The following is a 16,876-nucleotide window of genomic DNA, read 5'->3' as shown; positions in this document are numbered from 1 at the left end:
ACGGATTTGAATCTCCAAGTTAGCTAGAAAAGGCAGAACAATTTGAAATACAATTTTGGTCTCTCTCAAATTTTAGCAACCAAGCAACAAAGGAGAAAAAAGCTAAAGGCCTCAAACCTCTGTGCTCATTCAACACGCTTTATGCTATTGGGATATCTCATTTATAAATATAATCCCTTTCCAGTTCATAGAAGTGGGATCTGTAGAACAATCACCTTCCCCCTTTGCAAGGTTAATCCCTCCTTCAGGAAGTAGGTCAGCATAATGCCTAGGACACAATTGGGGAATGAGTCATCCCCAAGGTTGAAGAAACTGCACTATTTTCATGTTCACACCTAAGAAAGTCGTTCCTACACTCCTCCTCAAGGTCACTGAGACACTCTTGGTAGGGAAGAGGATGAGTTTTAAACCCGCTAACCTCTCTTCTCCTAGACTCCATCGAGCTATGGAAATAGTTCAGCAAAGAGACCAACAAGTGACAAGGCTCATTGCTTGATTGTGATGTGGCTCCTAGATGCTTTTCCTCCTGTTTCCAGAGGCCTTGCTTGATTCGGTTTGTGACTCATGCACAGCAGGCCTTGTTAGTCATAGTTTGAATTTGTTTTTCTTTCTTCATGGATCATCCTGACCAACAGTTTCGTATTTTTTGATGACCTGGAAATAAAAACAACCCTTTGCCCTCCATTTTGATCTTCTTGCCCCTCAGGTTCAGATTATTACTGAGTTTTGACCAAGATATGCCCAGGCAAAACTGAGTGCTTAATTGAGGTGACTGTGTCTGGTATTTACAGTAAATATGTAATTTCCTGTAGGTCACTCAGCCATACTGACCTGAAGGAGCTGGATAAGCAGCTCTCTGCTCTGTATGTGGGTTCTCTTTTTGAGAGAGTGACCTGACAAGGAGGCAATTAGGAAACTCTATCATAAATAGGAGTATTTATTTGCACTTGAGATATGTATATAAAAGCTTTTTGAAAGTGGCAAACTAGTATTGACCTGTGGAATATTTTTAAATGCCACTAATACATTAATAATGCTGGTTTGAGGGAATCTGTTCACAGTTACGGATAATTTTATACTTCATCGCGACTTGACCTTGGCATAGGAAGACCTCGGATGGCTTTGTCTTATACATAGTTCCAGCTTGCTGAGAATACCTCATGGAGCTAGCTGTAGGGTATGACCCAGAAGGGTCCATGTTTTGGGAGATAAAATAATAGGATTGTTTTAAATGTCTGTTTATGCATCATAGAAAAAGGGATAACAGACTGAGAAAAATTTCCATATTGTTTCTGGTCAACATTACTATAAATAGTGACCTCTTTTAATCTGGCTGCTGCAGTATTCCACATAATATATCCCAGCTGATACACATAATTATTTTAATTTACAGAGCTAGTAGGATGACTCCAAAGTTCATGGACTTTGAAGCAAAAATACTACTTTTTAAAAAATATGAGTAAATAAAGGTGAGCTGCCCTTTAAGAAAATTCAGAAACAATCTTCAGTATAGATAATTTGGTTGTTTATTTTTATAAAACTCTTTTAACAAATTAAGATGGCTCAACTTTTAAAATATTTTAGGAACTGTATTTATTGGAAGAACAAAAGAGACGTGTAATTTTTTGACATTTTTCATTTGAATGCCAAAATAATGGAGATATGATCAGTATAACTTGAAATAAATCTGGTTATCAAAATACAAGCTTATTTTCTTTTAGAAGAGTAAGCTGTGTTCTGTCCGCATGAAACTACGACTTCTATTGTTGTAAAACCAAAAGGAATATTACTGCTCACTTTGAAGTTCATCTAAGACTACACGTTTTCATGAAAAATGAATGACATTTCTGTAGGAAGAAAGCAAAATAATTTTTGATCACTTTGGGGCATATAGCTAGCCTTTCTCTTGTTTTCAGTGCTCGAGGTTTAGGTTACTGATATTTTCACAGAGCCAGGGAGGAAAGGAGCCGTCACATCCTCTAGAGGACCCATTGTTCTTAGTAGTGCCTTAGTGAAGAGCCACGGCTCAAACTGTCTTACTCTGTGCCAGTGAGCTCCCAGCTCTGCATTCATGTTTGTTCAGTCCACACCAGATAACACCAGGGCTGTGGGCTCTTCCCTGTTCTCAGGAGGCTCTTCTGGTTTGCTGCTTGTACAGTAAATGCCCAAGCTTGCCTCCATTTCCTGAGATTTGTGTCAGCACGAGCACTATCATCTTGGTTTCTAGTTGGCCCTGGGCAGTAGCCCCATAACCGAAAGCTGGCTGTAAGAGCAACCCTCTCCCTGACCATGAGAACCGCAGATGTACTTTTGCTTTCTTCCCGGAAGAAAGTCACTATCAGTTCATTTTATTCTTGCCTTAGAATCTGAGGCAGTGGGTCTATTTTGCTTCCTGCTTTTGGCGAATCACATCTTGAATGATTAAGTTGGGGTCTCAATAAGACTGAAACTAATTCGAACCATCTGGCTTTTTTATTACTCCCGAACTCCGACAGAGGCTAATCCTGTATCTTCTAGTTTTAAACTCATATGAGCCTTTGGAAACTAATTTTTTTTTTTTAAGCATATGTCTTTCCATTTTCTTATTCCTGTTTTCACAGAGGAAGTCAAATAAGTAGAGTCCTATCATCAGTCCACCAGCTTTCTTAGAACATATCTTTACACTACCTTGAGAGGCCAAAGACGACAACAACAGCTTCCACAGAAGAGCTACAAAACAGATCGCCAAATAAGATTTGAATTTTAAATGACATATTAAGTTTAATTAGAGAGCTTAAAGAAGAACAGGAACTACAAGTTCCTTGACTGTAACTTAACAACATTCGAGACCCATACCCCTGATGTCATATTAGGGATCATCTTCTCCAGCCACCTGATACCTCTGTCATTACAAACATGGGAAAATCAGTTTCTCAGAGACAAGTCTACTTCCCTTCAATGAACATGCGTGGAAGAGGACCATTTCCAACCTAGGTCTGCTGACCCTTCACTTCTTCTTATTTATTGTCCCGCAAGCAGCAAGCTCATAAAGTGACATTATTTTGTTCACTGTCTCTATTTTGAAGAGATGCATGGTAGGTACTTAGATGCATGGTAGACACACAAATTATGAGAAAATAATTTTGTTCAAATATCAGAAAAAAAACCTTCAGCACAAACAATAGTGAAAACAAAAATAATAGAAAACAAAAATAATAAATTAATTTAAGTCCCTAAGAGACTGCTCTTGCAGGATGACCCTATTCAGTAGTTGAGGTAGCCTAAGAATTTGGCACCTTTTACCTGGTACACGACATTCACCAGAATTTCACACAGGGATGTGCTTTGTTTCCCACCCACTTCTCTCCCCACCCTTCTTCCCTTCCCATGTCTAGCATCCTACGGCTCTTCACTTTCCTCACCTGCTTTTCTTCTCTTTCTTTTTTTCTCCTCATTTAGAACACTCCTTTGACTTTAAAATGCTGCTGTTAATATACTGTAATGCAACAACATGTGGACACTGCAACCAAGATCCTAAAAAGCTGGAGAGAGACTATCCCAGAGGACATGAAAAGTACAAATAGCCAAGAACCCCTTAGTTGACTCACCAAGGTTTGAGTTGTTTAGCTGTAGTGAGAACCATCTTCACCCAACCTAAGGGACTGGTTCGGAAAGCATTCCCTCTCCTTAAGGTATGAAGGACCACTGAAGGGCTGGCATATGTCCCCTGCTGTGTAGTAAAGGGTTAACTGTAAAGTGGACTTGAGGTGCTCAAACTCTGCACATTTGAAAGAAAGAACTGGCCTTTGACTTGCTTCTAAGAGATAATCTCTCATCCCTTGGAAAATCCTGCCTCATAAGAGTGTCTTTGTATATCTGACACCATGAGCCATGCCAGATAGTTTATGTTACAGTGCAAATTATGGTGAATAGCTCTTTTTGTTCAGCAGGGACTGTAGGCTATACTGTATCAGTTTGACCTTTGGAAAGGTTGGAGACTAGCTAAGGTCATTCATGTGAACCCTCTATGCTTTTGTAACTGATCCTTGGGAAAAACTCTGGATACCGTGGCTGGGTGAGCTTCCTGAGTACAAGACATCATACATGTTGCCATCATTGCTGGAGAATTAGGTGCTCTCCACAGGGAGAGAATAACTGACTACCCACTGTTGAGTTTATTCTGTATCCTTTCGCTGTAATAAAATATAACCATAAGGATAAGGGCTTTTCTGAGTTCTTCGAGTCCTTCTAGTGAGTCATCAAACTTGAGGGTGGTCTTGGGGATCCTGATACACCTGCAATTTGTTGACACAGCAGAGATGTATCTGATACACACCTGTAAAATCTGAAAGGAGAGCAGGCTGCCTAGTAGCTCCAACGGAAGAAGCAAAGAAGGAGTAGCTCTGTTCAGTGGTCTGGATCTAAGAGTTTATGGATATACAGGTTCTATAGAAGACCTGGATTGGAGTTATTTTCAGTCTTCCCCCAAACATCTCTTTGGGGCATTGATGGGACCCCAACAGAAAGACTTCCCATCAACTAACAAATTGGGGGCTAAGAAGGAGATGGCTGCCCTGAGGAAAATGAGTCACTGAGGTCATCTTGAATATCCCTTGATTTCTCAAGAATCTTGAATGTGTCCGTGATGGAAAGAGTTGTCTTAAATACTTGTCAGGCACAGTGATGGAAAGCCAACCTAAAAGAGTATCGGTTAAATTAGAACTTTTCCACTTCAGTTACTGCTCCTCACTTCTTCCAACCCCAAATCTGTAGGAGTCTTAAATAGCAGTTAGGAAGTGGGGGAAGAGTGAATGAGTGAGGGTGAGAGAAGCAGCTAACCACAGGACTTGTGGAAGGCAGGTGGATGCATGTAGTCGTCTTAAGAAAGGGAGCCTAGCTCGTCTGTAGAGTGTGCAAGTATGGTCAGTTTGAGTCCCGCATAGGGTGGAGAGATTACTTAAAAATAAAATCTTAAAAAAAAAGAAAAGAAAAGAAAGGTCCCATGAATTGCAGTTGGAAACTCTGGTTATTACTTAGGGTTAGGCCCTCAGAATTACTAAATTGGGATAGTGTTAGTGATGTAAGATCACCTAAAAGAACTGAAACAGTCAGAGAGCCTGCTTGGGGTAGGTGCCAATGGTGAGAAAAGAACCTGCCCTTCTGAAGAGACTTACAAGAAACAGAAGATACTAAATGAGGTTGTATTACATTACAAGTTGTGCCTGCTCAGGATCTGAGTCACAAAGATGACCTCAGCCCACATGTTTAGCTCTCCTTTTCCTACCTGAAATCCCAAAAGATAAATCAAACCTAAAATTAGGAAAAAATAAATTTCTAGAAAGGTAGAAGGGTATCATAATTAAAGGGGCAGAAATTTTCAGCAATTCCTAGAAGATACAAAGAGATGTGGCTCAGTTGATAGAAAAATTAGTATCAACCAAGTCGCTGAAACCTTGAATTTCCCTGAGAGAAGAATGGATAAATTGTCCCTATAGAGTCATGGAAAATTCCAGAGTTCAGATAACAAGGCTATAAGTAGGAGCAGATTTTGAGAGAGTTAAAAAAGTAGCAGAAGAATGTTATGAACTGTTATGTGTACATACAGCACTAGACTGAGGCATCTGTCCATGGGCTAGAGCCTCTGAATAAGATTTTCTTTAGTGGGTTCTTGTGGGGGACATTTATGGTAGGCAGTAGAGCCTGAGAAAAAGTTGACAGGTTACATAGGACTCCCTCTGTCCATCCACAAAAATATGTAGAGCATCAAGATTAGAAAGATTATAGTTTTAAAGTAAATTTATTTAATAGAGGTCTGATGAACTTCTGTTACAACTACATTCTTCCTAATCTTTATGCTCTGCATAGAAAAAAATGTAGAGAAGAGAGAAACAATTATTAAGGATATAATAGAGGAAAATGTCCCTGTGTTTAAGAGAGATTTGCATCTCAAGTTCCTCCCTTTGAGTTCTATATCATAGGAAAGTACATCAACTTGCCAGTTGATTCTGTAGGCCTGGCATAATATTGTTAACAAAACCTGGGGATGATAGCCCCCCAAAACTGGACTATTCCCATTTTTGAAAATAGATGCAATATTCATAAAGAAAACTGCAAAGTGAAATGACACAAACAAAAAAAGGAGCAGTGTTTTTAAAGAATGAAAAGGAAGCTTTCCAATTTAAAATGAAAAAATTGTATGTTAAAATAATTAATGACAAGGCATTTTATAGAATTTAACATATGTTTAGTTAAAAAACATTTTGTTAAGATTAAAATAAACATCTTTAACCTCATAAAGAGTATCAGAAACTAGGGATCAAATGCAAACCAAACAGACAAGTGGTTAAAGTCTATAAAAAATTATTATGGTGATAATCCATGAAAGATTCTTATTTCAGATACTGGTTAGCTGGGTTATCAAACCAACTCTCACACTGAAAAAAATTAAAATTCTGGAAAAATATTTCTACCAGGTGTAACAAATATAGAAGTTTTTATTCTCCCTAAGACATTTTTCCAACCGAGAAAAATTTGTTTCCTTTGAGGAGTGAGCAGACAGAAATCAAAACTCAGGTTCCCTAAAGATGAAAAGTTGTAAGAGGTACAACAAATCAAAATCTCAAAGAATCAGCTGTCAGAGAGTTATCAGTGTGAACTACAAGTGAAATAGCCCATGCAGAACTGCAGACTGTGTTACAATTATCTGGGATGACCAAGGAGTGTCAAACCTTGAACTAGGTTTAAGATGGTCCAAAATAAGCAGTTGCCTCTGGTCCTTGGCAAAAATAAACAAAAATTCTTTATGAGAGAAGTACCTTTATCTAGATCTCCAATTAATCCCTGACCTTTTTTTCCCCCTGCAAAACAGTGAATAGCAGGTAGTCAAAGATAACAAGGCATACAAGGAAACAAAGCACAATGAACAAGGGTCAGTAGGAAAACAGATAACAGAAGGAGACCTAACATGGCATCCCATCTCACTCAAATAAAAGCTGAAGTTGTTTCAGTGCTTTGCATAAGCTAATATGATCCATTACTCCTGAACTCACTCCTTTCCTTTTTGCTCACTCACCTCTGGTCCCACTGACCTTCTTGCTATTCCTCTGCCATACTTTGTGCGACTTTCTCTTAGAGACTTTCCTCAGTTTTCTTCCCATAGTTATTTACACAGCCTCCTCCTCAGCTCCTTCAGATCATAGCTCAAATGTCTTCACTTAAATGGGGCTTTCTTGACCACTCTATTGAGAATGGAATCTTTCTTGTAAGGTTTCACATTCTGTCTCATTTCCCTGCTTTATTTTTGTCCATTATTTGACACTGTCTGCATAGAATATTTTCCTATTTTGTTTTATTGTTTGTCTTTCCCCATCATAATGTAAGCTCTTCGAGAACAGGGAACTTCACTTGTTTTGCTTTTGAAAATAATACTTTATATTTTTATTTGTTTCAGAGGTAGAATTTAGTGATTCATCAGTTGCATATAACAGCCAGTGCTCGTGACATCAAATGCCCTCCTTAATGCCCATCACCCAGTAACTCCATCCCCCACCCACCTCTTTCCAGCAACCCTCAGTTTGTTTCCTAGAGTTCACTGTCTCTTATGGTTTGCCTCCCTCTTCACTTTCCTCTTATTTTTCATTCCCTTCCCCTATATTCATCTGTTTTGTTTCTTAAATTCCACATACGAGTGAAATTGTATGGTATTTGTCTTTCTCTGACTGACTTATTTCACTTATTTTGTTTGCTCTTGTACCCGTAATGCCTAGAATAGTGCCTGATACCCAGAAGATAATCAGTAGATGTTTGTAGAATGAGTAAATGAATGTTTATACGTAAAGTGCTTAGAAGAGAGCCTGGCACATAATAACCACTTAATGTATGATGGTTATTATTATCAGTATAAAAAATGAAAGAATGTTGAATTGATAGTTAGGGATTCTAATTATGAATTAGTTTTCATCAAAGTAGCCTCTAGCTCCAGTGAACTAATTCTTAAGCTGGTGAGGTTTGTGTGAATTATTTACCTGTATGGGAAGGAATTATGACCTCTTCCCTTTTATACAAAAGCAATTGATTTTCTACTCTTCTGTTACGATACAAAGAAAGAAGCAAACCCACGGAGCTTAGTTTCAAGGGCAGTGACTTCTAGGACGAAAATCCTAGAAGGCTTTGAAAAATGGAGGTAAGGTGGGACCAATGACAGAGGTCAAGGTACTGTCACAAATATGTGGTCTATCCTGAAATTCCTCTCCAGTGAGTCTTCCCCCAGACAAGTCCCCATACAGGTGGCACTCACAGCATTTCCGTTTTCAATCCAGGTGATGGTGGGGACAGGAATGCCTGTTGCTGTACAGCGCAGGGTCACAAAGGAGCCAAATGTGACATTGTGGGATTCAGGAGCCCGCAGGATTCTGGCAAAAACTGTTAGGAAAACAGAAGTGGTGAGTGACTCCTATAGCGAATGCTCAAGCTGGAGTGATCTTTTATTTATTCATTTTAAAGATTTTATTCATTTATTTGACACAAAGGAAGAAAGAGCACAGGCAGGGGCAACAGCAGAGGGAGAGGAAGAAGCAGGCTCCCAGCTGAGCAGGGAGCCCAGTGTGGGGCTCCATTCCAGGACTCTGGGATCATAACCTGAGCCAGATGCTTAATGACTGAGCCACCCAAATGCCCCTGGAGTGGTCTTTTAAAAAATGCAAATCAAATTGTGTTCTCTTGTGTAAATTCCTTCCACGTTCCTCTGTATTAAGTATAATACCAAATGCCATGCCCTGGCTTCTAAGCCATTTATTCTAGAACCCTGTGTTTCTCACCACTCTAGGACAGTCTAACTACATTCCTTCCTTAGGAGCTTGTCCATGCTTTCCCTCAGCCTAGAACACTCATCTCCCAGATCTTTATGTGGCATGTTCTTTTTATCATTCTCTCTCTGGTTAAGTGGCATTTCCTAAGAAGAGCCTTCCTTGACCACCCAATAGAAGGTATAACCTGCCCCCTCATTTACTTTTCATCATTGTGTTTTATTGTCTTTACAGACCTTACCACTATCTGAAGTTATTTTTTATTTGTCTATTGTCTACCTCTCCCCTACTCCTGTAGATTATAAGTTTTTGGCAACCAAAAACCAAGCCTGTTTTGTTCAGTACCTAGAAGGAGTGCCTGACCAAAGTAATAGTATTTAATTGAATTAAGGAAATAATGCTTTTTATCTTCAACTGTATCATAGAGGGAGGACAGAAAATATTTGTCAAGCTTTTGAAAGAATGAGATGAGCCCTTTGGGCCAAAAAGAAAAATATTTTAGGCCAAGCGTGAGCAGGAGAATAGGTAACTAATATTTTGAGACTGAATCCCTGCTGATTAACTGAGAGAAAGTTCAGGGAAGATATGATGTGACAACTAAATTCTTTTTGCAGTTTCTAATTTTAGATTTGCAGGTACAGATTAATTCAACTTCCCGTTTTTGATATTGAGGACTCTAAGAGATGGAGTCTAGCAGAGCATGTCAGAAATACAGAGTTGGGCACAAAAGCCAAAAGAAAGGAAAAGCAAAGAAGGGTCCATCTTTAAGGCAACAGGTGGTTAAAAAAAATACACCAAATGTTTAAAATACAACTGAATCTGCCCCCCCAAACAAAATGAGCCTGCTTTTAAAAAGTCCTGTGGTCTAATCAACCTACAAAAGAACAGAGGTTAAGGAATAGATTAAACAATGTTACAGGGATGCAATTCATTCCAATCCAGAATATAGACAATTCAGTAGGGCAAATTACTTAGTTTTCTGAATAAATAACTTGTACGGGGGAATTATTGTAGAGTTATAAAGACTTAAGAGGCATAACCCCAAATGAAAGGTGTATATCTTGTTTGGATTCTTATTCAACAGATCAGATGTAGAAAGATATTTTGAGGTAACTGGATAAAAATTGCACAGTCCTGGTAGTAAATGGTATAAGAAATTAGTGCTAATTGGGGATGGGTGGAGTAATGAACATGGTAATGTGATTATGTTTGTTTTTTTTTTTTAAATCCTTAAACTAATGTATATATTGGTTGATTGAACTAATGTCTGGGATTTGCTTTAAAAGAAACTAGCAACAATAACATAGTAGTAGAACTGAGGAAACAAAATTGGTAGACTCTTGATCATTGCTGCTGGAGGGTCATGGGAATGTGGGAGTTCACTATAGTACTATATCTACTTTTTTGTGAGATTGAAAGTTTTATAATAACATCTTGAAAAATTGCTGTGGAGCCTAACCCAACAGCTCCAGAAAACATGTGGTGAGATACACACTCCTTCCACCACTTAAATAGCATCAAGTTTTAGAAAACCCCAAAACTGAAGAAAAGTAAGGCTCTGAGGAGGAAAATTTGGCAGAGACGTTGGTCCTAAGTGCCTCAGAAATATCGACAACAGCCTTTTTTTTTTTTAATTAAAGATTATATTTATTTATTTGTAAGAGAGAGAGAGAGAGAACACAACAGGGGGAGCGGCAGAGGGAGAAGCAGGCTCCCCGCTGAGCAGGGAGCCCTTTGTGGGCTTGATTCCGGGATCAGGGTTGAAGGCAGACAGTCCACTAACTGAGGCACCCCAGTGTCCCCCTACAACTGTTTTACATCAAAATTCTATGAGGAATGACTCCAAGTTGAAATAGAATGTTCGAAAACTTTCCCTAGCAGGTGATGCATACAGCCTGAGAAATTTCTTAACAGAGCGAGTGGCAGTAGCTGTAGAGGTCAGCAGGCTTGCCTCCAAAAGTGAGTGGCCCTGTGTGGTCTCATAGGGCACCGTGCTAAGAGGTGCTCATACTTGGCTCAACCGTCTGCTATCCTTCTCTTGCAGTTACTTGTGATTTTTGAATTAAAATCATTGTCATTTGCACCTGGGCTACAAATTATGGAGCCAGTCCTGCTAGTCAGGGATAAAAATGCCACCTTAAAGAGGGAGTGAAGCCTGTCCCTCGACTGAAGTTCCAGAAAAGCTGGGCTCCAAGGTGAAATAGGAAATAAAAAGTCGTGTAATGAATGAGTCTGAAGGACGTGTCAATCAAGACTAAGTGACTGAGGCTCTCCTCCCTGGGAATTCTGAATTTCTCAAACAGACCAGCCAGTGAAGAGGCAGTGCACACTTTTTCCAGATTTACCAGAGTGACACATGGTGACCCATCTGACCACCTGATGGGAGATTTCTCCCAACGCAGTCTAAGCTCACAGGTTGTGCACTCTTGACAATTGACAGAGACTGACCACTCTCAGGTATTTTCTCCTTTTCTAATGTTTTCTTGCAACAGTGGTGGAGATCTCGGTTGCACAGCATAGCTGAGTCCACTTTCATGATTTGGTTGAAAGAACTTTTCGGGGTTGAGACTATACTTATGTATCCTACATTTTTTGAGTGAGGGGCTACTGTACTCATCATCTTACGGGTCCCATTGCCTCTCAGAATCTGAAAAGCAGGATCTTTTAGAGATTGGGAGTAGGATTATTTCAATCCCATAGGTACTGGAAAAGTGTAGCCAGCAGCTGCTGTGGAGAACTCTGTACCGTTGAACCTGAATGACAGCCTTCTGGCTAAAGTGAAGAAGACTAAGAAATTGGAGAAGAGTAAAATCTAGACACTGTTTCTGCTTTAATTTATAGAGGCAAGAGTTTTCATTTGGGGACTGTAAAATCTTCCTGGAAATGCAGTAATAAGGGAGGATTTATTTTGTTCTAATTTACAGCTTTTTCCCCCCTTTTGGCTAGCATTATATTATTTGGAATATCATTTGGACTCACTGCAGAACTTTTGATGATCTGTATTGCACAACACAGATATGCATAATGGGAGATGGTAAATAAAATAGATGCAACATGGCCTTGCAGTGAATTTGCCTAATATATTGCTCTGTCCCATATCAGAACCTTCTGGGGCGGGGGGGGGGTGGTGTCCAGTGGGGCACAGGATGGTACATGAAGGAGCAGTATTGGCATTTGCAGTGGCTTCCTGAAGGTGTGACTGTGCTAATAAACTTCTGGTCTCCTCCAAAAGGGCAGATAGACCTTTGGCTGAGCCAGGGTTTGATTGTGTGGTGAGAAAAACACCTTTTGAAAAAACGACTTTGTGTTTTTGAGTTGCTGCATTGGCATTTTACAGTATGATAACCCTACCACATCCAGAGTCTAGACATTTAGATAAGGACTTGAGTGTAGGATGTCCATCGTAAGCTCCCACTTTGCTTTTCTTGGGCAACTTTTAAAATAACCACTTAGAGTGAGGCCTGAGAAAAGTTAGTATCCTGCATCCCAATCTCCTATAAGTATAGGTTATTGCTACCCCACTCTTTTTTTTTTTTTTAAGATTTCATTCATTTATTTGACAGAGAGAGATCACAAATAGGGAGAGAGGCAGGCAGAGAGAGGGGAAGGGAAGCAGGCTCCCTGCCAAGCAAAGAGCCTGGATGAGCCTGGATGCAGGGAGCCCGATGCTGGGAGCCTGATGCTGGGCTTGATCCCAGGACCCTGGATCATGACCCAAGCCGAAAGCAGAGGCTTTAACCCACTGAGCCACTCAGGCGCTCCCACTTGCTACCCCACTCTTTGTCCCCTTCTCTGTGACTGGGGTCAGAGGACTTCCCTTCCCTGGGCTCACTGCATGCTCCCCAGACCCTGGCTTCTGGGATTTGTAAATAATAAATCTTGTGATTCTATTTCCTTTGTGAGGGTGTGTTGAAACTACGCCTTCAATCACAATGAACCCATGGGTTTCACTTCCCCAGAGTGGGAGCTGGGATGCTGAGGGAGCTCCTTACCAAGACTGTGTGGGTGTCCTGTGCCCCCTCATTCACCAGGTCACAGTCTACATGCTCTTCGTTCAGTATACCAGCCCCAGCTTCTCCACACATGTGGTTAAGTCCAGTGGGTGAAGAGGGGAAAAGGCCAGGAATAAAAGGGGAACTGTTTTCTGCATACCCCATTCTTGCCAGAAGATAAAATAGGAACTTGCCCCCTTTCTTCAGTATTAAAAGATGACTTCCACCCTTCCTGCCAATTTCCCCCTGCCCCCAAAGAAGGTCACAGATGTCTCCTTATCAAAATGTTTCTCAACACATTCCCTTACCCTTGTTTGTGGTTCTTCATAGCACTTATCACCATGTCATAATAATCAATTTGTTTGTTTGTTGGCTGTCTCCTCCTCTGGAATGTAAGCATCACAAGGGCAGAGCTTGCTTTGTTCATTAACCGAGCTGATTGATAGGTGGGGAGACAGAGCCCTGCGTGGTACATAGCAGGCATTCAATAAATATTTGTTGAATGAGTGAATGAATCAATGAACTGAATGAATGAGTGACTGTTCTGATTGGTGTGACAGGACAAAGGGACTTGTCTATGTTATGAGTATCTCAGCCCTCTTGGGGCCATCATTCTCCCAGCTATCCTCCTACAACAAGGGTATGGGGTTCTCCATCCTACAGCTTGGGGTGGAAGGTTAAGGAGTGGGGAGGGGCTTAGGAGGATGAGAAAACAGATGTTAGTCTAATTCTTAGATGAAAAAGTAGAAAGGTTTATTTTTCAATCCAGCTTTATCATCAATAAAACTGATATTTTTATACCCATCTGCATTTGTTACCAGTTCCAAGCAGAAGAGGTAAAGGAGGGATGACAGAATTTCCACCATATTGTTAAAGATTGAAAACAGCAATGCCAGTTGCAATTAAAAATAAATGTCAGACTAACCTCTATGGATAAAAATACACTGGTAATAATAAACGTAGATGTAATTCAGTAATAAAGTCCCATTACTTTGCTGGTAGCCCCAAACTGAAAATGCATTCTAGGTCATCAGTTTTAAAAGTAATGTGGTATATTTCATATCAAGTAAAATATTCATTGAATATCTCTGTCGTGCATTTTATTAGCATCCAAAACAGCATAAAAGTGTTTTTGTTACATAAACGAGTTAATAGACGGGGTACGACATTACTTAGTAATTTGGAAAACATTTACGACTGTTTTGGTATGGATTTTTAAAGAAAAAACAGGATGCAATTCTTTCTTTAGTTTTATCCATTATTCTCCAGTTCCTGTGAGCAAGCAAATTACTGTTCATCTGCATCATGGGAAATAGACATGGGCAATCTATTTATCCCTGGGTTTTCTCTCATGATATTTGTTCATGAGTTTTGGACTTTAATTTCTCTTGGGTAAATTTACAGCGCCAACTGCAGGTTGAGAATTGTACTTTCAAAATTGGGCTTAAGCAGCCAGTGATTCCAGAGTCCTTTATAACATAATTATATTATGTTCTTATTCTCACCCATCCCTCCCTCCTTCTCTCTTTCCATTTTCCAAAGCACTTTCAGATACATAATAAATCTTACTATTGATTGTCATTTTAAGGGATAATTTGAATTTGTGGTAAGGAGGTGGAGCTATTATTCAGTCTGAAATTGCAGTGGTGGTGCAATGGAGAGCCTAGGGCAGAGAATCCTAATTAAGTCCCAAAAGGAACAAGCCGTTTGGCTGTAGATGAGTTTCCTCTCCTTTCTTGTTAAGGAAGTAGGACCAGAGGAATACTTCAAGTCCCTTATAAATTCTGTTTCTGAGTAATTATTTCAAAGGACACAATGAGCTCACATGGATTTTATTTTCTCTCATTTTTTTCCTTTCTTTATTTTATTGTAGTGTCCCTTAAAGAGGATTTTGTTTTGTTTTGGTTTGGTTTTTTAGGTTACTTGATTCTAAACAGCAGTGACAGAGTTGAAGAGAAAGCAAATAAAAACAAAAAGAATCATGCAGGAGCAGGTGAAATGATTTTATCTAAATTTGGCCATAAGCACCCTGATGTTTAGAAATAGAAAAGTATCTCAAATACCTTATTTGGGATGCTCAGATAAGGAGGTGCTATTTCGATTACTACCAGCCTAAGGTTTCTTCCTAGTGCCAAAATGTATTATATGAGAACTTGCGAGTCTTATCCAAAAAACATAAAAGGTTGGGTTAGAATGGCACAAAGTTTGGATCTTAATCAGGATGGAAGGTGCTTTCTTGGAAGAAAAACTCTTTTTCTACAAAGTAGGGTTCCCCCCCAAAAATTTGATTTCCAGCTATTTTCCTCAAACATATTCCACTAAATATATGTACGTATCTGTGGGCAATTAAAATTAATTTAAATTTGATTGATTTGGTTTGGTTTGAAGCAGTTACATCATACTTGTCTTCTTGGAGTAGTAATAATTAAAACCTAAGCTGATATCTTAACATTTTTACGTTCCTCCAAAAATTGTAACACCCCCTCATCCCCCTCCCCCCCATAAAAAAAGGCTTTCAATCAAAAGGTACCTTTCTATTCCAATCTGTGTGAGATTTGTATTCTCATGATGATTTATGTCATTTTGTTTGCATTTTCAGGTTACTTAATAAAAGTAAATGGTCAATAAATACATTATAAAATAAAGCAGCCCATCTAATAACACTTGGTCAAATGCTGACAACATTCCCCATACATCACGTGTTATTTCCTAAAAAAAATAACGGCAGAACCAGACATTTTAAAAGAAGCAGGGCAAAAAGAAAAAAAAAATACCTTTAGTGTCTTGTTCAGGTTCACTTTCTTCTATTAATAGAAACAAGACAAAACAAAAACACACAATAAACACACAAACAAAAACAGCACATCATGAAAAGGGAAAATCTTTGACCACAGAAACATCAGTTGTGCAACAAGATTAATTAGAATCTGCTTGTTTCTTATTTCAGTAAGAAACAAATGCAATCAAGGGAAACTGCTGACCTTTACAAGCAAACTATTAAATGACGTAAAATTTCAAATTACTACTTTTAGTCGGGCAGTACTACACAGAAAATAAACTACAGCATACCCAACAACATAGCTCATTCATGCATTTTTATTTTAATGCTGACAATTACCCTTTCTTTCAAGGCAACAGACTGCCTACTATTCTGATAAATTGTGTTTTCCCTTTGTTAGCGTGGCTTCTCCTTTTACAAGGCCCTGCTGTGAAGTCAGTGAGCTTGAATCTGGGATCTCAACTATCATTTCTATGGCAATAGACTCATGTTGTGGTAAACAGAGGATTAGGGGGTTTCTGCAGAACAACAGAGATTCTCTCCTCCATACCCACTCCCAGAGGCTGCTCAGAGAGCAGGGAGGAGCAAACCCTGATCTTGTAGGAAACTACCAGTGAAGCAAGCTACAAAGTAAAATGTAAAAATGTCTACACTGGGTATGCAGAACTGAGAATTTGTAATTTTTTTTAAATCCCAGAAAAGAGACAACTGCCAAATTAGTAGTTCCAAAATGTTTAATATGATAACTATACCAGAGGTAGATCCCACATGGAGCTCTGTTTTTCTTCCCTGAAAGTTTGTGTCCATGTAGGCCTTTCCTCTTCAAATTTGTGACAAGCCAACAAACGCTGGAGTGTTTGCTTATAAGTATAAAATAGCAATGCTATTGTTAATGACCTTGAATGCTAAGAATGTATTGGCATAGCTAGTCATAGGTTGTGCGTATTTGCACACACTATCCCTTCGCATTGATATTACTCAGCCCACTTTCCAGACAAGGAATCTGAGACTCAGAGCTTTGCTGTGTGTTCAGAGCCAGAAACACCACAATCCAGTTTTCATACATAATTCCCTGTTCTAACGGGCTTCATAGTAAGAAACCCTTATTGTTGTGCTTAATACTCAATCCCCTTAAATGTAAGCAAACTTTCAATTTCCCCTTTTAAATTTTATTGTGATTGAACATTCCCTGCCTCCATCAACCACGTCAGTGGCACATTCCTCTTTAATTTTTTCAAGGTCAAAGACGACTTAAAAGTTGTTAAATTGAATACATTTGTGGTTACAAGGATAGTTAGAAATTTTCTGTCAAATGTACCTAA

General features: G+C 39.3%; 1 protein-coding gene across 3 annotated transcripts in view; it reads right to left on the bottom strand.

The window, feature by feature from the left end:
* MUSK (muscle associated receptor tyrosine kinase) overlaps positions 1 to 16,876 on the bottom strand; it is an 89,113-nt gene that overhangs the window by 33,720 nt on the left and 38,517 nt on the right. For 2 of the 3 annotated variants that reach the window (XM_032860834.1, XM_032860835.1), the window contains exon 6: positions 8,276 to 8,400. In XM_032860834.1, the coding sequence (XP_032716725.1) occupies positions 8,276 to 8,400 (125 nt within the window). Of the gene's footprint in view, positions 1 to 8,275; positions 8,401 to 15,549; positions 15,580 to 16,876 lie in introns of all 3 variants that reach the window. The other variant, XM_032860833.1, reaches the window with a different exon arrangement.

Source organism: Lontra canadensis, unplaced genomic scaffold (assembly GCF_010015895.1).
Source record: "Lontra canadensis isolate GAN:19392208 unplaced genomic scaffold, GSC_riverotter_1.0 scaffold19, whole genome shotgun sequence".
Lineage (NCBI taxonomy): Eukaryota > Metazoa > Chordata > Mammalia > Carnivora > Mustelidae > Lontra > Lontra canadensis.
This window is presented reverse-complemented; position numbering and strand designations above follow the sequence as displayed.